General features: G+C 48.0%; 1 protein-coding gene across 1 annotated transcript in view; it reads left to right on the plus strand.

Annotated features, from left to right (window-relative positions):
* Window positions 1-22,805, plus strand: part of SH3RF3 (SH3 domain containing ring finger 3) — a gene marked incomplete at its 3' end in the record, with an annotated part of 310,591 nt that overhangs the window by 197,723 nt on the left and 90,063 nt on the right. The window contains exon 2 of the mRNA XM_039223149.1: window positions 14,562-14,837. Within this exon, the coding sequence (XP_039079080.1) occupies window positions 14,562-14,837 (276 nt within the window). The remainder of the gene's footprint in view (window positions 1-14,561; window positions 14,838-22,805) is intronic.

Raw genomic sequence — 22,805 nt, forward strand, 5'->3', positions numbered from 1 at the left:
ACACCACTGCTTGCTTCGGAAGTAAAACTTGTGTATTCTCAGTGCAGACTCATCACAATGTTCTACAGCCTCATGGCAGTGAAAATCTGGTCTGTGCCTGCCTTTGGTGTCACTCTGTCCTTCAGTCTGATCCAGAATGCTGGACCTGACTGTCTTGAAGCTGGAGCTACAGGGGCTTGGCATGGCTCTCACCCAAGCAGACAGGTCATCGCTTCCTAAAATGTTCCTTGGAAGAAGGAACCCTCTGTGTCCTTCTTTATCTTCTTCCTGTGCCTCAGTTTCCAAATGCAAAGCCCCCGACTGCACCCATCTCATTCAGGGACCCCCTGGAACCCCTGGGGCTGCATGGCCTCCCCCAGCTCCCTCTCACCCAAGGCCCCATGCCCCCAACTCAGGGCCGCCCAGGGCTACCTGCTCAGTGACGCCCCTCTAAGATTTCAACCTGTGCCCTTCGCACATTTTCTTGTTCCTTTCCTGATTTGTTTGCCCCTGAGCACTTAACTTTCTAACCTCTCCTTTTTGCTTACTGTTTCCTTGCTTGTCCCTTTGCTGGAACAGAAACTCCATGAAGGCAGGGATTTGTTGTGTTTTGTTTACTGTCCAACAGCAAGCGTTTAGAGTAGATGGTATCCCTTTTCCTAATTTTTGAAAATTCAGGCAGGCCAAGTAAGCTCTTTAATATTTCAGTAAACTAGAAAAATATTGAGTATTTTAGGCAGGTCAAAAATCACTACTTGGCCCGGAAGCCGGCCAGCAGGAGAAAGAGCCTCCCTTATGGGCAAAGAGGTTCCATGCTGGAGAGGTGGTATTTCTAGGTGGGGTGAGAGGGCAACTAGAGACCCCATTTGCACTTTAAATAGGTTTACAAAGTCACACTAAAGCATGAGGCCTTCAAGAAAGAGTTTCTCATAGATAAATTGGTAACAACAGGGGTGATTCTCCAGCATACATTTCAGAGCGAAGCTGCCGCCAGTTCATTTCTCTGTTGAGTACACGGTTAACAAATGCAGAGGGCTGGCTGTGCACCCCTCCCTTGTAGTTTGCAAGCTGCTGTTGCCTGAACCAGTCCCTCATCAGGGGAGGATGCGAGCCCTGACAGTGGTACCCCACACTTAAATGCGCTGGGGCACCTGGGTGGCTCAGTCGGTTAAGCATCCGACTTCGGCTCAGGTCATGATCTCACGGTTCGTGGGTTTGAGAGCCCTGAGTCAGGCTCTGTGCTGACAGCTAGCTCAGAGCCTGGAACCTGCTTCAGATTCTGTATCTCCCTCTTTCTCTGACCCTCCCGTGCTCACACTGTCTCTCTGTCTCTCAGAAATGAATACAAAACATTAAAAAAAAAAAAAAAAACACGCTATCACAGTGACTCTGGAGACCATTTGTTTGTTTTCCTTAGTGAGACTATTTACATTAATCATTGCTTTATGAAGTTCACCTGAAGTCTATAAAAGTGACTGTCATCTAATTTTGTGGTGATTTCCATTACAAAGTTCAGCATTTTGTAAATAAATATCTGGAGTTAATGATTTCTGTAAGTCAACATGGAAATAAAGCACCAAGGATCCCCTTCAGCTCCAGCCACATTCATCAAGGCTCAGCCTTCATGGCTACAGTGAAGAATTCTGCCCCAGCATCTGCCTGTCCCAGGCCATACTGTGGTCTGAGCCCCGCACACCCAGCCTCTATCCTGTGTAGATCACAAACTCCAGAATTGGTGTAAAGCAGGCAAATTCAATATATACATTAATTAAGCCCAAACCATTAGCTATCCTTTGATTCAGGCTTAATTTTTTAAAACTTAATAACAAACCCTATTTAGTATTCAAAATGTTAATTCAGGGCTTGAAGTTTACATGATTTTGTATCATATATAAGTGCCTGAAGCTGTTGTAGAGGGCAGAGAAAATCTACAAAAGGGGCTATGGGATTTTTTTTCTGAGATTGGCTGCACAATATGAAAATTTCTAAGAACCTCAGGGCCTGGCTGTAGAGAGAGGACCTCAGTGGTCTTGTGACCCCCTTCTGCTCACAAGAAGACCAGACCCACCCTGCCCAGGAGCCCAGGCTCAGAGCCTACAAGGAGTTTGGTGCTGTTTGTCTCCCTTCTGGCCCTGCCCCCATCTGCCCTTTGACTTCCCTGTGGCCAGGGGCCATGCCTGCCTGGTCTGCAGTAACCCAGCACCTGGCATCATGGCCCCTACCTCCCACATGGCAAAATGTGCTACTCACGTGGTAGTGAAGGACAGGGAGAAGAAAAGCAGGAATGGTTCCTGAGGTGCTGCCCTTAAACACTGCCAAAGGGATGCATGGGGCCTCATGGAGCATGGCACCCATCTTTCTGTCAATGGGATAGCTTTTCTTTCTAAAACTGACTAATGTAGTATCATGGTCAAGTTTGTTTTGCTCAGGTCTTTGTTTTTACAAAATGTTCCTATCTCTATGTCATGTGATGTTTTTGATGTGGACGTCTGAACAAACAGGCGATGTGCTCCTTTCTGATGGTGTTATCATTCGGAAGTTATTTAACACTAACAGGAAACTGTGGTACAAACCAGATTCTGGGTGCTGGTCTGAGCAACTGATAGCTGTTGCCTTGTTTGCTCTCACAAGGTCCCTTGGAAAGAAGTACTTGATGATGCTTATTTTATAGATGAAGACACTGAGGCACAGGACATCCAGTATGTGGCAGAGTCAAGAACATTGTAGCACAGCCACCTTCAAACCCCTTGAGGGTTGAGGACTCTAACTCTTTGCTCTTAAATAAAGCTGGATCGTTGGGGAAACTTATTTGTCTTTGCATTGATATTTATAAATACCTTATTTTCCCCTTATTTTCTTGTATTAGTTTTTCTTTTTTGTGGGGGAGGGTTGCATTAAAATAATAATGTGTAAAAAACATTTAAAGATGATTTGATGGTTAGTTTTGGTTGAAATAAGAACCTGGAAGGAACCATCTATCCCTATTTTCCTTTCTGAAAAACAACAGATGATGAAGCCTTTGCTTTCCTTCCTGACCTCCTGACTTTCTGAGGTGGTTGGAAACCTTGGTACACAGTGTGAGGCCCTTTTGACCCATAAAGAAGACTGTGGTTAGTGTGTTTCCCTTAGGAGCTGTGGTGTAATATGTCAGACATAGGACTGGCTTGGACATCCCGGGATTCAGGCCCTAGCCGTGGCTGGACTGGAGGGGCTGGCATTGCAGGCAGTGACCCCTTCATTCCCTGGGAGGGATTATGTGAGCAGGAAACTGGCAGACAGAGACGACTTCTCAAGGTACAGACCATAATCCCCACACGGGGCATGCTGCAGGACTCAGCCACATGCTCCTCTAGGTAACCATTGTCCAGAACATTTCTAGGAACGTTTTGACATCAGTCCATATTATTGGTGTGGTCTTCCCAGAAAGTAGTAAAGTGAGTACTTCTTCAAATTGGTTAAATGCAAACAAAAATCTGGACCCTTCTGGCCTGGTGGATAACCAGTCCACCTCTTTCCTTTTCCTTACACATTTCCTTCCAGGTAATCATCAGCACCCCACAAGGGCTCCCCTCCCGCCTAGGAGGATAAGGAGGCAGGCTGGGGTTATAAGCTGTAAGCAGGTCCCCTGACACTGAGGAATGTCCTTGCCTTTCTGAATTTTCCTCAATTATAAAATGACTATAATAATTCCTACTTCACAAGGCTCCTGTGAGCAATAATCAAGTTATCTGGAGTGTCTGGCATGGAGTAGCCGCTAAATAAATGGTCATGTTATTTTTAGAAGGTGATGTAAGTGGTGGGTTGGCGCTCAGCTTTGGAAGTCAGACTGCCTGGGTTCCAACCCTGATGTGCTGTTTCTTAGCACAGCTGGGACTTTGGGCAAGTTACTAAATTTCATTGTGCCTGTTTCCTGTCTGTAGAGTGTCAGGAATATAAGAACAACCCATAGGATAGCTGTGCGGAATCAGCTGATCACACCAGGAGAGGTCAGGACACAGCTCACAACATCCTAAAAGCTCAGGGGAGATTGGCCAGTCCTTATGCTGAAGGGGTAGCAGGAACTGTGGATGTCAGGATGAAGAGTGTCCTTTTGGAATCAAGGTGGGAGGGACTCCTGGGACCCTGAGCAGTGTCCAGAGACCTGTGAGAAGGGAAAGAGAGGATGGCACACCCAAGGAGGACATAGTAGACCTTTGCTGATTTACTTTCACCCAGTGTGTGAGGGAGCTAGTGTGTACAGGTGCCAGGCAGGGCGTTGTCTTCACCTCCTCCATCTGATACCACTTCCAGTCTACACTTAGGAGTCATTATTGGTGCCTTTTCTAGCACTGGCATCCAGGATCATGGAACATTTGTTTGCCTCAGCAAACAGTCTATGATAATCATTTTTATAGCACCTTCTTCATTAAGAGACTGAAAGCTCATTACATGCCATCAATTTTATTCCCTTGACATTACTAGGAAGTTTAGAAGGACAGATTTGATTATCTCTGGTGTATGGGAAGATGAGGCCCTGCATATGGAGGCACTTTGTCAAAAGGCACACTGCAGGGCTTGGGTGGCTCCATCGGTTAAACATCCGACTTCGGCTCAGGTCATGATCACGCGGTTCGTGGGTTTGAGCCCCACGTCGGGCTCTGTGCTGACAGCTAGCTCAGAGCCTGGAGCCTGCTTCACATTCTGTGTCTCCCTCTCTCTCTGACCCTCCCCTGCTCACACTATTTCTCTCTCTCAGAAATAAATAAAACATTAAAAAAATTTTAAAAAGGCACACTGCAAGGCCACCACCAAGCCAGAGCTGTCCCCAATTCCCAAATTGCTGCTTTAACCATGGAAATGGCAGTGCCACTCTTAAATGTAGTTCATTCTCTGCTTACACAGAGGGGCCTTGCAGCCGCCCATACCTTTTCCCTGGAATGAGTGGAAACCAAGCAAGCATCAGACCTTGGGCCATTGCTAGTTTGGAGGTTCCATTTCATGGGGCTGCAGACTTTTTCTGTAAAGGGCCAGATAGCAAATGCTTTTGGCTTTGTGGCCCACAGGGACTGTTGCAACTACTCAGCTCTGCCTTTGTAAATGGATGGGTGTGGCTGCATCCTCATAAAGCTTGATTTACAAAGACAGCAGGCAGGATGGATTTGGCCCCAGGGCCGTGGTTTGCTACCTCCTGATCTATGCTAATATTAGATGTTCATCTTCCCTTTCTCCTCTCTGACTTCAGAACAGAAACCCAGGTATGCAGTGGGCGGTTTATGTTTGAGGAACGGTTTGAGTGTGTGTACATGTGGATGTGCTTGCGTCCATGCATGCATGCTGTCCAAACATGTCTCTTTCTGTACAGGGTATGAAGGTGGGTCTTGGGTGACTGAACTAGGTGTTCTAGTCTCTAAACAAATACCTACAATACTTACTTAGGGCCTCGATACAAGACTGCCAAGCCTCGGGTTAAAACTTCTCCAGGCAGGGGCGCCTGGGTGGCTTAGTCGGTTAAGCGTCCGACTTTCGCTTAGGTCATGATATCACAGTTCGTGGGTTTGGGCCCTGTGCTGACTGCCAGCTCAGAGCCTGGAGCCTGTTTCAGAGTCTGTGACTCCCTCTCTCTCTGACCCTCCCCTGCTCACGCGCTCTCTCTCTCTCTCCTAGAAATAAATAAAACATTAAGAAAAAAAAATTTTTTAAAATAAAAATAAAAAAAAAACTTCTCCAGGCAATTCTAATTATCTCATGTTTTCATAATTGTCAGAACTGAATTACTTTTGATTTCCTTTATGAACCAGATGTTACAGGGCATTCTTCACACTTTGGGTAGGTCATAGGATGAAGCACAGACAAATGGGCTGTCACAGCTCCCAGAGCGGCAGGGTCTCTGGAGCACTGTGAGGTCACAGAGGCAGATGGTGAGGAGAGAGCCCGGCTTGCCGGTGGCAGGGGTGGTGAGCAGGCAGAGGAGGATGTCCACAGAGAGCTGGGTGGTGTTGGCTGGAACACAGGTACTTGCGTGCACAACAGGGCCTCTCACAGGGGTTGAGAACCTCATATTGTTAGCCTTTGAACCTTTGCAAGCTCTTGAGTGGAAATGAATTATGGAAATGAAGGAGAACAGACTGGCATGGCAGCTTTGGAGGTAGAGGAGTGGGGCGTACACTCGTCTGGGGGGTCATGCTGGGCACTGGGCTATAGCAGTTTGGAAACTAAGGGGGCGCAGTAAGCCTGGATCCTCCCACATGGGCCTGCTCCTTGCCCTTCAGCCAGCTGGGCAGCCCATTTGCACAGTTAGATTCCCCTCTCCCAGCAGAGAGGAAGGGCAGGCTGTTTTCTCCACTCAAGGAAATTCCGGGCATGCGCATTTCGATATTAGTCAAAGGAGGCTGTTTCTTGCCCCCTTCCCTGCCTTACCTCTTGGTAGTGGCAGTCCCCTTATGCAGCTCCTGGGAGTCTTCTTATGTGGCTGTCTGCTCTAGCTGATGACACACACAGCACTGGACCAGGGAACCCACGGAATTCTGGCCAGGGGCCTCAGTCTTCAGCTCTCTTTGCTCTCCTTTTCATAGAACCTTCTGGCTTTCATTCCTGACCCTCATGTCCCATTGCTCCTTTCTCTTCTCTCAGGAGGAGAACAGGAGGTAGTCCAGGGCCCTGTGTGGGGATAGCTCAGTCACTGTGTGTCCAGGGCCCTCTGAGGGGCACAGTTAGGAGGGCTGAAACGTGTATTAAAGAGCAATGCTCCCTCACCCCTGCCACAGTGTAGATAATATGGAGTTGGACAACACAAGCATTCCTGAGAAGCTCTGCCCAGGGCATCTTTATCTTTGCAAACCAGAAATAGATTGCTGGTGAAATAAAATTTTGTGAAGCTGTTGTTTGACCAGAATGCAGCAGTACATTGTAGCGCTCCTATGGAAACTCTGTAAAACTAGCCAAATTTGAAAAACGTGGTGTTCAGAAATGCAGTTGTGCGTGGTCAGAAGCTGCTTAACTTCAAAGAACACATGGGTCTTGAAGGGAGAAAGGGCACACATGCAGGTACGTCTCCTCCACTCCCCTAGCCTGTGCTGACAGGTGACGGGAAGCTCCTTGGCACCCACATGAGCCAGCCCAGCTGGTGCCAACAGTGGTCTTGTCCTGGTGTCCAGCAGAGGCACTTATATTTTGGTGACAGTGAGGGTTCTCTTTATTCCTCTTCACGTGGGTAGTAAAAACTGAGTTCCTGGCCGCATGTTCTGAGAACAGGAGGAGGATGCTAGGAAACCTGATCATCACACATGGCACTCTCTATCACATGGGAGCAAGCTGACTGTCTGTGACCCTCCTCAGTGTGAACACTGAGCCAAAGCCCGGCCTGTGAGCATGTCATTGTGTGTGACACATGTGTGTGCATGCAGCTTCCCCGGAATTATCTTCACTCTCAGTATTTCCATTAACATTGGCTATAAATCTCCCCAAATAGGGGAAAAAAAAAATCTTCCTAACTGAGCTATGTCCTTGTTAGGAGCAACTTTTTCTGTGACTCACTTCTTAGACTGCTTTAGATGACCTTAATCTGGATCTCACCTTCTCTCAGCTGGACTTTGTTTGATCCTGGGGTCTCTCCTCTTTTCCAGAGCAACATATGCAAGTAGCTTAGAAGTGGCTTCACACTCTCAGAAGGATGATGGAAGTATTTTAAGCGTAACTTCTTTGAAGAGGAGTGTGCTGTTTTGGAAAAGTTTTATTTCTTACTCCATGGCGGTTTTATTACAAAGTTGTATCAGCTAATTTGAGAAGAGGTTCAAAGAGCCATATCCCTTTTATGGCGTAAGCACAGCATTGCTTTATATAGCACCATTCATCTGGAGGAACCCCAGGGGCTTCACACCTTCTACATACAAATGATTCCGTCCACCCAAAGTCATCAGGTGTCTCTCAGGCAGAACGTGGGCTTCCTTAAATTTCACTTCTCCTAACAGCTCAGAATAAGAAATAAAGCCCTACCACCTTCTAGCAAATTACCACTAACATTAGCGAATTGACTGCCAAAGCGCATAGAACAGCACGCAAACTTGAGAAGGGGCCTTTGACAAAATCTTGGAAAAGTAAAAGAAAAAGACAAAAAAAAAGAGGGAGAAAGGTACAGTTTCTTTTTAATCTTCACTAATCTTGCTGAAACACGAGATGCGTGCTAAACATGGAGCAGCTCAAGGCAGTTCTTGGCAGTGGACAGCTTACGTCTATATCACATGGTAACTGCTGAGGGATGCCCTCACCCCACCTGTGCCTGGGGACAAATTGGGCATTTCTCTGTGGTTGCTCTGTTTGCTGACCTCTGAATAAAGGGATGTGTCTTACTTGCCTGTAGCCTGCTGCAGGGTCTGGCACGTCGCAGTGTTCCATAAATTCTTGGAAACACAAGTATGCAAATACCAGAAAGAAAAAAAAAAATCAGAAGAGCAGAGTGAAAGGAACAAAAGTCCAGGACGCAATGCCAAGTTTGTGATGATAAAAATGGAGGAAGGAGCTTGAATTGCTGTAAAATTAAAACCCGGGAATGTCTTGGTTGATGTGTGATGTAGTGACATCTCTATCACAAATTTAATTTGTGAATTAGAAGGTTGGGACATTCTGTTTCAGTATTTAACACCTGACAAGGCCGAGGAAATCATGGCTTTTCAAGTAATTCTGAAACTGAGAGGGTCCATGTTCTAATAGGAAATCAGTAAATCATAACCTCCACAGTGGTGCAGAGTAAACACTGCCTTGAAAACTGATTTCAGTTGAAATGAGCTGTTGAAACCATAAGTCACACCTCTGATCCTCTGAATTAGTCAGGATACAGGCTGACCTCTGATGGAAAGATCCCCAAACATGGTGGCTCAAGTAAGGTACAATTTCTTTTTCTCACGTCACAGTGCAGAGATTTGTTTTACATGGTCATCCAAGGAGCAGGTTCCTTCTTCTTTTGCTCTGAGTGGGATCTTGAAGTGGAAAAAGCTTGCTCACCTCCACCCCCTCTGCCATTCACGCAGAGTAGAAATGGGTGTTAGTATTTCTTCCCAAATGTCATTATGAAACAGGGTCCAGAATTGCACAAGCTACTTTCACATGCATTCTGATTATTGAAGTTACAACACATGGCCATGGCTACCTGCAAGTGAGGCTGGGAAAGGAAATCTCTAGCTGGGTGACCTTGACCCCAGTTGAAACTTGGAATATTATCACTGTCCAGAAGAAGGAGCAAGGGGTGCACTTAGCTTTCTCTGCCACCTTTGTGGGCCCTGCACATTTGTGGTTAGGCAGCCTCCCCTCTGTGGCCCACTCACCATACCTGCAACATGGCAGGATGTGTTTCCCCAATGACTGCCAACTCTGCCATGTCTCTGTGAGGCAGGCCCATATCTATGTCCAACTGTGCCCAACTCCAGCTCTGTGTCTGTGTCCAACAACTCTGTGTCCAACTCCATGCCTTCACTTGGCCTGGTTCCTCCACTGTTAATGCTCTCCTCATAGAGTAATCTTTGGGATTTTCCCAGTTATCCAGGCCCAGCCACTATTAGCAATAGGATTCTTGACTATGTGAACCCTGAACCTCATATCCTGGGGAAAATAATGTGCAGGGGAAGCCCTTCCAGCCAGCAGCTTAGCCCAGGCTCAATCCTGAGAGGTTGGTTTGATTGGTCCATATGTTCATTCATTCAGTAGGTATTTTGAGCAAGTTATCTATATCAGGCCAGAGGTCAGGATGCAGCATCTGAACAAAACAGGCATGGTATCTGTCCTCATGGGGCTGATACTCCAGGGGGTCCTCCCTTGGTAACATATAGTTAGAAACTGTGTAAACCACAAGTATTGCCTGGAAATCTCTAAATAAGAGAGAATGGTTGAATCTAAAAAACACAGGTGAGTTGTTTGTCCACATTCTTCACCCCAGCTTGCTGGGATCTCTGGAGGAGAAACACCTAGCCCTACCTGCCATGCCACCCTCCGCCTATACTCCAGGCCCCACTCCCAGAGAAGCCAGCATGACTTAGAGCCTAGTCGGCAATGTGGTGTAACAGAGGCACATTTGTCAAAGCCTGCTGCTGCGGTGATCTCCATAAAAGATGGAGATGGCGCTGCTGTGCATGTGTGAGCACCCATGTCTCCACAGGGTAGGACATTAAGCCCACAGTAAGATTTGTGTGCTACATCTGAGTAATGAGCCATGAAATTGACATTATAAGTTTAATTATTATTAATGCCTTGCAGGGGTGGCTGGTGTTAATTATCCTGTAGGCATCCCAGATGTATTTCCCCTTTCCTTTTATTTCTTTTCCTTAATGTCTTGAGCCCATAGAATCCCAACTCAGTGGCAGTGTTTGAATAGGATTCCTCCAGAGGGGAGCACATGGTTGAGGGGTTATAAGGAACAGAGAGGAAATGGCTGCACAGAAACCCACTCAGTTTCCTTGGGCTGGGAGGGTACTCAAAAGTACTACCTCAAGGCCCTGTCATGGACTAATTAGTTAATCTTATAAAGAGCTTTGAAGATGAAAGGCGCCTTGGAGGTCTGAGAGCCGCCATTTCAGAGCATTTTTTAACAGCAAGAACGCTTCTTTGGTCCCCTGAATAAACTACCTCTCAGCACCATCCCTGACTTTTATTGTTGCCCTCAGAAATGTGTCCTGCATCTCAGTTTTGCTCCCTCAGGTGCTGATCTTGGCAGTCTAGGGAGGGGATTCTTAGATGGGCTGGGTTCCCTCTATCCCCCTTCCCTTCCTATAGCTCTCTCCTTCCCCTCGCCCTCTCCTTGGCCACCCATGGGTGCAGACCAGAGTGTGGCTGAGCCAGCCAGGCTCTGCTGTGTGCTCTGAGCCCCATGATCTGACCTCAGGTCATGAGGTAGTTGTCCCACCCCGACTGGGCCGCCATGGTGAGGATGTGTGCAGATCACTCCTGCACTGCTTCTGCGGCTGCAGATACATCTGGCCGCTCTCTTTCCCTGGTTCACCAACTAGAACAACTGCTCTTTTGCTCTTCCATGTAGAGCTGAGATTGGCATCCTTATCCGGGATCTCTGTGAGGCATGCTGGTTTACAGGTGGTAAATGACACTTGTCTGTCATTTCTGACTTTCCCCATTTCTGGTCCCCACCCAGTCCCTAGCTCAGGAATCAACTAAGCCCAGTTAAATGAACAGACGTGCATAGGACAGCTACCATGTGCCAGGAACTCTCCTGTTCAGGGCCTCGGTTTAGTAGGGACTGGTGTGGTGGGGGTGTGATAGAGAGGGGCTCCCAGGACATCAGAGAGCACAGCCTACTACTTCTGGGTTTAAGAGGGAGTGATTGGAGCCTAGGAGAGAGCAAAGCTTCAGAAGTTCCAGAAGCATGTGCTCTTTGTGAGCGAGGATGCTGGCCCCAAGGCAGCCGGGAAGAGCAGTGGGGGCTATGGCTGGAAACTATGTTGAGGCCAGTGTTAGGGCATCCTGAATGCCATGTCATGGAACTTCGTGCCCCTCCCTTAAGGTAGTAGGTAGTCCCTGAAAGCTCATGAGCCTCAGGGTGGCAGTATCAGCTCTGTGTTTGGGCATTTAGCTTCACAGTGGGCTGACTGGGGCTGGGGACTCACTGCTGAAGGTTTGCAGTGGTGTGGGTGAGAGAGAGGAAGGGCCTGGCCCTGGGGGTGGAGGCATGCCTGGTGCCTTCCTGAGATCCTTCCAGTGGGGTCAGTAGGACTTGAGGACTAGTGCTAAGTGGAGGGAAGGGGTGGGCACGTGGGTCACAGAGGGTGCGGGCCTGGCAGTGGGCGAGCATTCCTTGGCCAGGGTGAGGAATACAGGGAGTGTAGACTCCAGGGACAGCTGTGGGGTGTCCATATTGAGAAGTTGAGCAAACAATTAGATTGGAACTAAGTTCCCCACCTGGCAGGGAAGTTGAAAGCACAGAGAGAGGCAGGTAGAGTCTAGGCCGTGAAAGGTGTTGGGCTAACCAGGAGCTCTGGGACCACAGTGCTTCGATTGGAGGGGCCATGACCATTCTAGAGATTCCACGAGAGGCCAGGGCCCCTGAACATCAGCAATATGTGCCTCACAGGAACTGAGAAGACACACTACTCAGAAACACCAGGAGGTGGGAATGGCCTCAGGTTCTCGTCACTATACCCAAGCCCTTCCCTGCACCCCAGGCAGGTCGGGGCCAGGATTGCACAGCATGAATGAGTGGTGTTTGTGTCAACCGAGCAGTGGAGCTGGTGGTAGGCAGGCCAGAGTATGAGTGCTGGTGTCCCCAGTGCATGAGGAATACAGGGAGGTCCACACATTCAGACAGCATGCTAGTGCACAGACGGAGGTACAACCCATAGAGACAAAAGCATGGATCTGGCCCTTTTTGCTTTCCTTCATTATCCGGAGTAGTGAAAACAACCAGCAGCCTCAGTGTGTGGTTCTCCAAACATACCTTTTGGGCACCACCCCCTTAGTCTGGGGGATGGGTGAGTGAAAGGAAACAGAGTCTGTGGCAAAGTGAAGGGTTCTTTTTTGCACCAAGCGGAGGCCCATTTTCAAGTTTGACGGAGGGTTCTCTCCTTACTGTCCCTTTAACCCCTCTTACCTCTCAGTAGGTATCTCAGCTTCTCCATGTGCTCAATAGTGAAAAGACTCCCGTCATAGAAATCAATGTTATATTTAACTTTTAAAGTTGTGATAGACTAAGTTCAAATAGAAGAAAGCTACTCTACTTTTTGTAAATTTAACCTCACAGCCTGGGGCAGGGATTCTGAACAGGGTAATTATTTGCTGTGGGGGCTGCCCTGTGTTTGTAGAGTGTTTAACATCCTCCCTGGCCTCTACACTTTAGATGCCAATAGCACCCCACCTCCCAGTTGTGACAACCCAAAATGTCTTCACACGTTGCCAAATGTTCCCTGAGGGACAAAACTGTCCCCAGTTGAGAACCCCTGGGCCGAGGGCTGACTGGTCTTTGTGTGGCAGTGAGGTTCTTCTGGTTATTCACAGCCAGTAGCCCTTTCCATTCTCGTCTCATCATAGCACTTGTGCTGCAAATCACCCTTTTGCTTCAGCCCTCTGAAATTGGGGCCTGTTATAGGCTATTGTGCTTACAGTACAAGCTAGCCAGGATGGGTATTATTGGAAGCAAACTGATTTTTTTTCTCATTGAGTTCTGCAACGAAAAATCCTCTGGTGTTACTGTTTAATTGGTTAGTGGTGGCTGTTTGTCAATTTGCCAGCAGGCTCTCTCTTAACTGCTGTCATTTGACATCGCTGAAACATAAATGCAGAGTGATTGAGTTGCCAACATGCTATTAAGTCCCCTACAAAGAGCTTTTCGATGTACTACTGCTTCAGGCTTTTATGGTTCTATTGATTGATTCAAATACTAAAGAAAGCCTTGGCATAGACTGCCCTGGTAAGAAAATGCAGCTTCTGTCAGGGAAATTGTTGGGTATTGACACAGGGACAGTGGTGGGTTTTCCTTTGGTTTTCCTCTGGCAGGGACTTGGCCCCTGACAGAGCTTACTCAGTTGATGGGTGTTGCCTACCCATGCAGAATAGTGGTCACTGGTCTTTATGACATAGGCCTATTAAGTTGGAGGAGCCCAGGAAGTAGATAGCTACATCAGATTTCAGGGTAGTTCCACTGACTCTTATTTCAGAGGAGCAGAAGATTGCCACAAGTTTGTTTTGGTTTCAGAGCCAGTCACTCACCATTTGAGACCAAAGATGGCAGATGACTTTTGAAAGGGTTGGCTAATCTTTGACAGGATGACAAGAACATCCCATGACATTAAGAAGATACTAGTTTATGGTCTTGAAATTGTGCTTTTGGACCAGACTGCCATATGCATCAAAAATCTGTTTGTCATTGGTGTCTGTATGGGGTTGAGAGGCAGTTTGTGACAGTCAGGGACCACTTAGAACTTCTAGTGCACTGGGGACCAATGTCCTGGGGTTGGCCTCCACCTTCCATCGTCAGACTGCCCCTCTGGGCTGGACATCACAGGTGTATGCCATTGGTTGTAAGGCTGTGAGTGGAAAAATCCCACAGTCAGTGTGGGTCTGTCCCCTTGACCTGGGAACCCCCTTGGGACATGTTCTGAGTTGTGAAGTTTCAGAGATTCAGTATGAAAATTTTATTGGATAATAATTGTTGGAAGTCTGATAGTTAGAAATTGCACTCAGTGGAGGACAATTCAACACAGTAGTGGATGAGAATATTCCAGAGCCACCCCATGTGGGTGGGAATTCTGCAATCCTTATTGAGGATTTGAGCCAGTAACCTGTCTCTCTGTGCCTCAGTTCCCTCACCTATTAATGATGACAGTTTAGCTCCTGCTTCAGAATTCTTTTCAGCAGAGAGAGTTAGTTCCTGTGGAAGGCCCCCCTTTCATGTGCACTATTTGAGGGAGACTGCCATTACGGGGACCATCTTGTATTGGCAGGGCCATGCACTTGAGTATTCCCATACAGAGGTGTCTGTTCCTTTGAAGTACTCCCCACTCTAGAGCATTCTGTATGTGCCCACATAGCACGAGAGCCCCCTAACCCGGGCAGATCCAACCAGGCAGGAGGAAGACCACGTTGAGTAACCTGATGCTATGTTTTGCTTTCAGACTCTTTCCCAGCTTCCCTATGGGAAAGCGCTCTACAGTTATGAGGGGAAAGAACCCGGCGACCTCAAGTTCAGCAAAGGCGACATCATCATCCTGCGGCGCAGGGTGGATGAGCACTGGTACCACGGGGAGCTGCATGGAGCTCATGGCTTCCTGCCCGCCAGCTACATCCAGTGCATCCGGCCCTTGCCGCAGACCCCGCCCCAGGGCAAAGCACTTTATGATTTCGAGATGAAGGACAGAGACCAGGACAAGGACTGTCTGACCTTCACCAAGGTAAGGGAGGTCTCTGTGAACACTGCCAGTCACCCTCCTCAATTCCAGCCTTCCTGCCAATTTCAATTCTGGCTCCTTCTTGAGATCCACTCATCCTATTGTGCCTCTGTAAGTGGGGAGAGCAGTTGTTCCTATTTCCTGAGTTTTTGTTCAGTGGAAGATGAAGGTACGCAGCCTCACAAGTAGCCCCACCTGAGAACTGACAGGGCACTTTCTGGGTAACAGACACAGGACCCTCTGTCATCTGAGTCATAGTGTCTCAGTGATGACTCAGGTGTGAAGGCATGAAGTCTCTCCAGGACATGTAGGTCCTGGGAGAGGAGGCTTATCAAGGAAGGCTGCTGCAGAGACCCCCTTTTGTCTCACAGGGAAGTGGCGGTAGGGCCCGGCAACCAGCATGCCACAGCCCCGTCCTCTGAAGTACCAGAGGGCGTGTGGACACGTGTGCTTAGGGCCAGGATGGTATTGCAGAGAGGAACTCTGGTTGGTGACAAACTAGATAGCATTTACCAGCAGCATTGTCCTGGCAGAGCCCAGTGAGATGCAGAGGGACCTGGCTGGTAGCCATCCCGGGCCTCTGAGGTTGGAAGGCATGGAGCAGCCTGAGGTGGTGGCCCTATTCACCTCGATGTTCCATTCCCAACCATAACTGACAAGCTCCATTCTCATCTGTGGACATGCCTCCTCCCTTGTTTTCACACTTACACATAATCCTCTTTGTGTTGGGCAAGGTCGGGGCCCCTAAAGCACTTATTTCTACCCAGTGGCAGTAAGAGCAGTTGCCCAACTTTACCAGCGTGCTCACGCTATATCTCAACCCCCAGGTAGTTGGAGCCCATCTTGCTGATGTTGAAACCAAAGCTCCATGAGACTGAGTCACTCACCTGAGGCTGGTGGCCTGGCCTCTCCTTCTGCCTTTCATGTTGTTTCCCCTCTGTCCTGCTTCCCTCCCTCCACCCCAACCCTGTGTGTGCGTACACGGTTGTAAATAACAGCTAGAACTCTCAATCTCTGACTTTAAAGCCCAGTTCTCTCTCACTTCTGAGAGGCCATTGTTATTCTCTCTCTCCCCATCTGCTCAGTACAGAACTTGGCTGTGGTCCTGAGCTCTCTGGAGGGCTGCTGGAGTGCCATGCACACCATTTTTGAGCAAAATTGGCATGTCCTGTGCATGGCTGCTATTTATGTCTTGTTCCATTGTTCAGACTGACAGTGAATAATCTATTTTTCATTCACGGATTCAACTCTTTCTTCCTTTCTTTCATCAAGGTGTTCTAATGCTAATTCTGATTGTCATCTGGCTAATGCAGCTTCCCGGGAAGCTGCATCCAGACTTGTCTCCCCTTCTCCCTCCTCCTCTCCCTCTCCATTTCTCTCAGTCTGAGAACCAGAGTGGCAGCCTGCCTGGAGTGCAATGTCAGACAGAGGCCCCACTTTGCTCCTTTCTCTGCTCAGTGGACTCTGGAGAACCTGCCCTGAGAGGAGAATGCCCTGGAGGCCTGTGATGTTTTGTACTCACACTAGTGACCGTGAGTAGGGACATCTCTCAACCTCTTGTGTTCTGGTTGGGCTCTTACTAAGGAGACAGACTCTGTTACAGCTCCGGCTTCTCTGAGCTCAGCTGGCTCAAGGGACAGACACAGCCATCCTCACAGACTCATATTAGAGGAGGCTATTTGAGCTAGGAGAGGTCAATTTGCATTGACCTCTGCAGAGCCGTAAAGCCCCCAGCCTCCCTTGACATGAGCAAAGGCCTACTTCCACACCACCAACATAACCTGCTGTGTCCTGTGAGCCTCTGCCTGGGACACTCGACTCCAGGGTGAAGACCAGAGCCCACTGCACAAGAGGACAGAGAGGCATTTGCCCACCTATTAACAAGATGTGTCAGCCTCCAACTCTGCAGGGCACTGTGCTACACCCAGGGAACACAGACAGACCCACTGCCTTCTAGAGCCTCAAGTGTAATAGGAGAGGGGGGCAGTAGCAAGTCAAGAAATAAGTGTTCAAAAGTCAGCCTCAGAGAACAATGCTGGTTACCCAGGAGCCAGACTAGGCATTTAGTGACATCTCCAAAATATTCAGTGATAGAGCTTAATGTTTGGTATTTCAAAAGAAATAGTAAAATGTAGTCCTCATGGGGAAAATTAGAACTCAGGCCTTCTTAGATTCATTCTGTGGTTGGCATTGTTCTTAGTCTGAATCACATTGGGGGTTACGATGACTGTGTCTGGGGTTGAGTAGGCATCACAGTTGAGGTAGCTGTGGTTGTGAGGGCTTCTGGGGAGATGACATTTGAGTGGAGTTTGAGGAGCAAAGGTGTCAGTCACAAGAGGGTCTGGGGGTCTCTGGGTACATAATGTGATGATGTTCCCACAGGAAGCCAGGTAGGAAGTGCTCAGGGTGTTTTTCACAGGCTTTTATCCTTTGAATCCTGTGGATTAATGTGGAGAGTTAAAGACACCTGGGCTTTGTGTCTGTTCTGTGATATTCACCCCCTACTATGTTCACATAACCTTTTAAGGAACACCCACTTTTACCCTCCTACTTGGATTAGGGCACAACCACGCCTACCATGTACCTGTTCTGTCTGCAGCTCTCACCTCTAAATATCTTCAGACAAAGCCTCCAAAGGACATGGGTGATGAATCATGACTCTCTTCTGCTCTGTTCATATTTCCTCTTGCCCACACTGGCTTGCCTGACATTTCCATTCCATGTGCATCTGACCAGCTCACTGTTTCCCATGCCCAGGTTGCTGGTTCCATTTATGACAACCTCCATTCATATCAAACCTCAAGTAACTCTGGGCTTGGCGTCCTTTGGGCTTGGCGTCACTGCTTCAGACCAGTTTGGTTTTGCCTGCGTGGAGTGCTTTGTTGTTTGCATGTGTTCCAGTCTGCAGTCATCAAGGAAAGAGGGATCTCTAAAATCCACGGATGGTGCTAACTCACCTTTCAAAAGCATCATTGTGATGGGATTGATTGGGTTTTAAAAGGCAGGAAGCAGCTGGATCAAAGCAAGATTTTTACCCTCGGCATTGGCTTTTGAACAGTCCTGTTAAAATTGCATTAATTAAAGTCATTCTAAAACCAAAGTCCTTGCTTCATTTAAGAAGAGAATGAATAATTACTTTTCGTAAAGCAGCTATAAAAAGCATATTTGATAACTTCTTCATAGTACCACTCCAAAAACCTGGGCATGTGCAAATGCAAAGAGTAAAGGAAAGAAGTGCACCGTGCCCAACTGAGCTCTGCCAGATGCTCCCTTCTAAGCTCACTTGAGACTTTGCTGTGTGCTGCCCTCCACATGCACAGGGAGGGAATGGGTTTGCTGGGGAGGCATCCTTGGAGCAGGGATTTTGCACTTAGGGATCCCACATGTGATCTTAGGAAAACACTTAACCTTGCTGGGCCACTTCATCTTCAAGGTCAGGACACAGATACCTACCTACAGGGGGCTGCCAAGGGCTAAATGATCCAAGTAAAGAGCTAAGCTTAGGGCTTGGCAGACAAGAGGGGACCTTGAATTCCTTTCTTTTTATAGAAGCTTATTCCATGTTACCTTATTTTCATTCAACTACAAAATTCAGCAAATATGTGTGGAGCCCTGACTATGTAAATTCCAGTTTATATGAGAACATTTTCCTCACCCTGCCAGGGAGCTGTGCTGGATATTAAGGGCCTGGGGCTGCCATGTGGTGAATTTACTCTGCAATGCTCAGGAATCCTGAGAGGCCATGAGATTTTCTCAGGCAGTGCCTGGCTGACCCCAGAGTCACTTTTGCACCTGGCTTACAGTAGGAACTTGAGGCTCACTGTGTTGGACCAAACCCCATAGTGGTTGCCACGTGACGCCACAGGACAGTGGGCACAGGGACAGCTCCCTTCCAACCCTCACCTCACACCCTCCCCTCAAGTCCCCAGGAATGTTGTGTGTTGGCAAAGACTCACAGCCACACTGTTGGGGTCACCACAACACACTTCTTATGATCTTCTTATGCTGCTGAATGTTTAATCATCACCTCCATAAAGTGTAGGACTTCTCTTCTATAAGAATGAACCCAGCATTAATCCTAAACTATGTTCTTCTGATGAGGTAGGCTTAGATACAAATCAGGTGTAGACAGTTTGGGCTCTAGAGTCAGGTAAGCAAGGGTACAATTCATGACACTTTTTTATTATTGCATGGTAACTTTGAGACATTTACTTAGTCTGTGAGTCTCCTTTTTTAACTGTACAGTGGAGTTAATAGGATTCAATGAGCAAAGGCATTTAGAGATCTGAGCTCAAAATAGACATTCAATAAATATTTGCTTTCTGTGCTCTGCTTATTCCTGTTTCAAGAAAAGGTGAAGTTCAGTCAGATACTTGTCACTTTCTATGTTAGCCCAGAATGTGCACAGGAAAACCAACACCTTCCTAAGACTCTTGCTACTTGGAGAGCTGAGAATTTGGCTCGGGGTTTCATGGCTAAATCTCAAGGGGGTGTGAAATCTTAGCCCCTGAGTCAACTGCTGTCCCCTTGCTGGTCACCTGGGCCTGCTCTGTGGTCTCTGCTTCTTCCTGAGGGGCAATCTGGAATGCTTTTGGGGCTGGAAAGACTCAGGAAGCTAAGTGGGCTGAGCCTCTGTGCAGTCTTCCATTGGGGGCTACACTCAGAAGTTACCAAACAACCTCAGTCACCTTCATGGCTCCTGACTTCCTCCTTCCAGTTGGGCAGCAGCCCTGCAGCCACTTCACTTTTACTAAAGGGACCAAGCCTGCACACAGTGGAGGTGGCTGGGAGGGCAGTGGCAGCCTGTGGGCTGCTGAGGGATGTCCTTGCACAAGCCCTCATTTGGACATCCATGCGGGGTTCAGAGAAACTGACGGGGAATCTTTTAGATTTTCAGGTGGAGCTTGGGGTATGTGTGAAGCTTTGTCAGGAACTATCTTCAGACCTGTGCAGAATGTGAGCTCTTCCCTCAGGACGAGTCTCCCAGCTGGTGTGCCCCCCGTCTCCCTGGCCCACTATGGGCACTGCCAGCTTGTCCCCTCAGTGGCAGGAGTGTGCCCCACCTCTGCTCAGAAACCTCCTGGCTTCCAGGCTCCTCAGAGCCAACGTCAGAGTGTGTACTGCCTGCAAGACCCTGCCTGACCCAGTGCCCACCTCCCTCCCAGGCTCAGTCCTGGTCTGCCCCTGACTTACTCCACTCCTGGCCACGCTGGCCTCCCAGCCCCTGTCCCTCCATCTGACCCTGCTGACTCCCCTAGGGCCTCTGCACCTCCTCTCTCAGCCCCAACACCCTCTTGACCTATCTTCACATCCCTCAGGGTGGCCCCTGAGTGATGAGCATCCTCAGTCAGCACTCCCCACCCAGTTTGTCCTCCTCCTGACAAGGTAGTATGTATATTTATGTGACAGTTGTCTGTCTTATGGTCTCATGACAGGAGTGCAGGCTCCCCGGAGGTAGCCATCCTGCATTTACTAACTGCCTATCCCCATCTTGGGACAGCAAAGGGCACACAGGACTTTGAATACATATTTGACAGAGAGGCTGAGTGCAGGCACTCTGCCATGGCCTGGGCAAGAGGTCAGCTGGACTTGCTATGGATGGTATAAGTTTAGTTTTGTCCAGCCTCCTTGGTCCATTCATTCATTCATCAGATGTTTATCAGTGCTAGATTGTGTTTGGGGTGGGCCAGTGTGTGGGGACAGAGTCCCACCTTGAAGTGCTCACAGCCCACAATGGGCAGACCAGGAGAGGGATCATCATAGCACCTGAGCCTCTACCCTGCTGGAGAGTATGTATGTGTGCATATGGTGTGTGTGCCCCTGATGTATGTGGGTCTGGTGTGCATGTGTGTTCATGGAGGGTCTGTGCCTGTGGTGTATGTGCAAGTATGTGGAGTGTGTATGAATTGGGGAGAGCTGCAAGCACTGAGGAAAGTGTGGCATCTGGCCTCTGGTGTCTCCACTTCCGCCTGGACCCATCCTATGGCTGCAGGCCAGACCCCCTCAAGGTGTGCCTCTCTCTCCTGGAGCTTTCTCTTTCTGTGAGCAGTTCCAGGCCTCTGGCAGCCTCTGGAATTGAGATGGGGTGAGCAAGACAGGACAATGGGAGAAAGCCCCCTGGGTCCTGGAACATCATGGCTCCCTGATCCTCAGCACGACATCAGGGGGTTAATGGCAGCAATGATTCGTTAAGAGCCTCGCCTAGAATTGTCCAGATACATTTTGTGTTATTTCTGCAACAAAAGGCTGAGGGAGTTTTTGAACTTTTCCTTTTTAATTTCTATTCGCTCTGAGAAGCAGTGATTTGGGCACTCTGTCTATGGCTGGCTTTAGGGAAGGGCTCAGTGACAGGGTCCCCAGTCACACTGCAGTGAGAGGTGGTTATGGCCATGGCCAGTCGAGCAGACAGCCAGCACTGAAAGGATGAAAGGAAGGGCTCTGGTCTGCTTCTCAGAAACCACTTTGAGTGTGAGTGAAACGGGAGTGCACATGCTCAAGTGGCCCTCCAGGAGTATGAGCTTGCTATGCATGGCCCTTCAGGATGTTTCTAGATGCTTTATATGTATTGTTGCCACCCCACTCATTTAGGAGAATAAAATATCAGATCTTTGGAGGCTGGTTTGTCCAGACCTGCTGAAGGAACTCTCAAAGGTTTTCAGTGGACATGGTGTTTCAGGTGAGCCTCTGATGTGTGAGCTGTAATATTTACAGCATTGTATTTCTGAAATGGTATCAAAGGACAGTGTGCTCGGCCAGTCACCTTCACTGGCATCCAGAAGGCTTCTGTGTGGACACAGACATACCACTCTCCCTGCTCTGCTCCACAGCTTACGTTCTTAACAGAGCCCATCTGCTTGTAGATCTCAGACTTTGGACAAGTTAGGTAAATGAAGTAGAAATACAGTTTGAAGGCCGCTTTTAGATGGCATGACTACCATGGTACCAGAATCCTTTGCAAATGTATTACCCACTAAGCCTTGGGAAGAAAAGCAATATACTTTTTTAATAATCATGTTATGTTCATAGCCCAGACTTACCATCATTTAGGACCACCCTGAGACTGCCTGAATGCAAAGGAGAGCCACTATCGTATGGAAATTGTATTTAGTATGTTTTTAAACAGCATATAAAAGTAAAATGCCCCATAGCAAGTAATGAGTGCCTTACACAAAACATGCAAATGAAATTGAGTCATGCATCTGAAAGTGAAATTATGTGGTGGGAACAACTTTTTCTCCATAAAATCCTCAGATGCTGCCATATTGGCCAAAATATATATGGCCAAAACATATATGGCCCAAAACTTGTCTGCCTCTCCTGACTATCAGTGGTGTCTAGTTAGATTTCTTTTACTCATCTACATCAAGCAAGGGTTGATAAACCAGTGCTTGCAGGTCATATCCTACCTACCTGCTGCCATTTGTGTAAATAAAGTTTTTTTGGCACACAACCAGATTTCTTCATTTACATGTTGTCTCTGGCTGCTTTCATACAGAAACAGGAGAGTTGAATATGTGGCAGAGAAAGATAGTCTCAAAATCATGAAATATTGGCTATCTGACCCTTTTTAGAAAGGTTTTCTGACCTGTGACATAGAGCAACATCACTACAGAGGCCAAGCACACAGTGGTTCCTTGTGTATTCCACTCAGCATGGCTTTGTTCTGAGGCCACCAGCACTACCACATTGAGTGTGACATGCAGGAGGTGCCATTCTCTACAAAACAGCAACTGAAAACTCAGGACTGATCCATGTAGATCAGTCTTGCCATTGTCCTATGGAAAGCCCATGCAATGTTTGAGGAGGGAGTAATTCTTTATATTCCAAAGAGACCGCAGAGCAGGGACATCCCCCTTCTGAAAGCACTGGCTCCAGCTTTTTGAAATATGACTGTAAATCAGAGACCTGATATGATACAGCCACAAAAAAGGGTCATTGTTTCCCCTGTCCTGCATTGGTGGCAGGAGAAGT

This window comes from Hyaena hyaena, unplaced genomic scaffold, assembly GCF_003009895.1.
Source record: "Hyaena hyaena isolate Hyena2069 unplaced genomic scaffold, ASM300989v1 scaffold_1281, whole genome shotgun sequence".
NCBI lineage: Eukaryota > Metazoa > Chordata > Mammalia > Carnivora > Hyaenidae > Hyaena > Hyaena hyaena.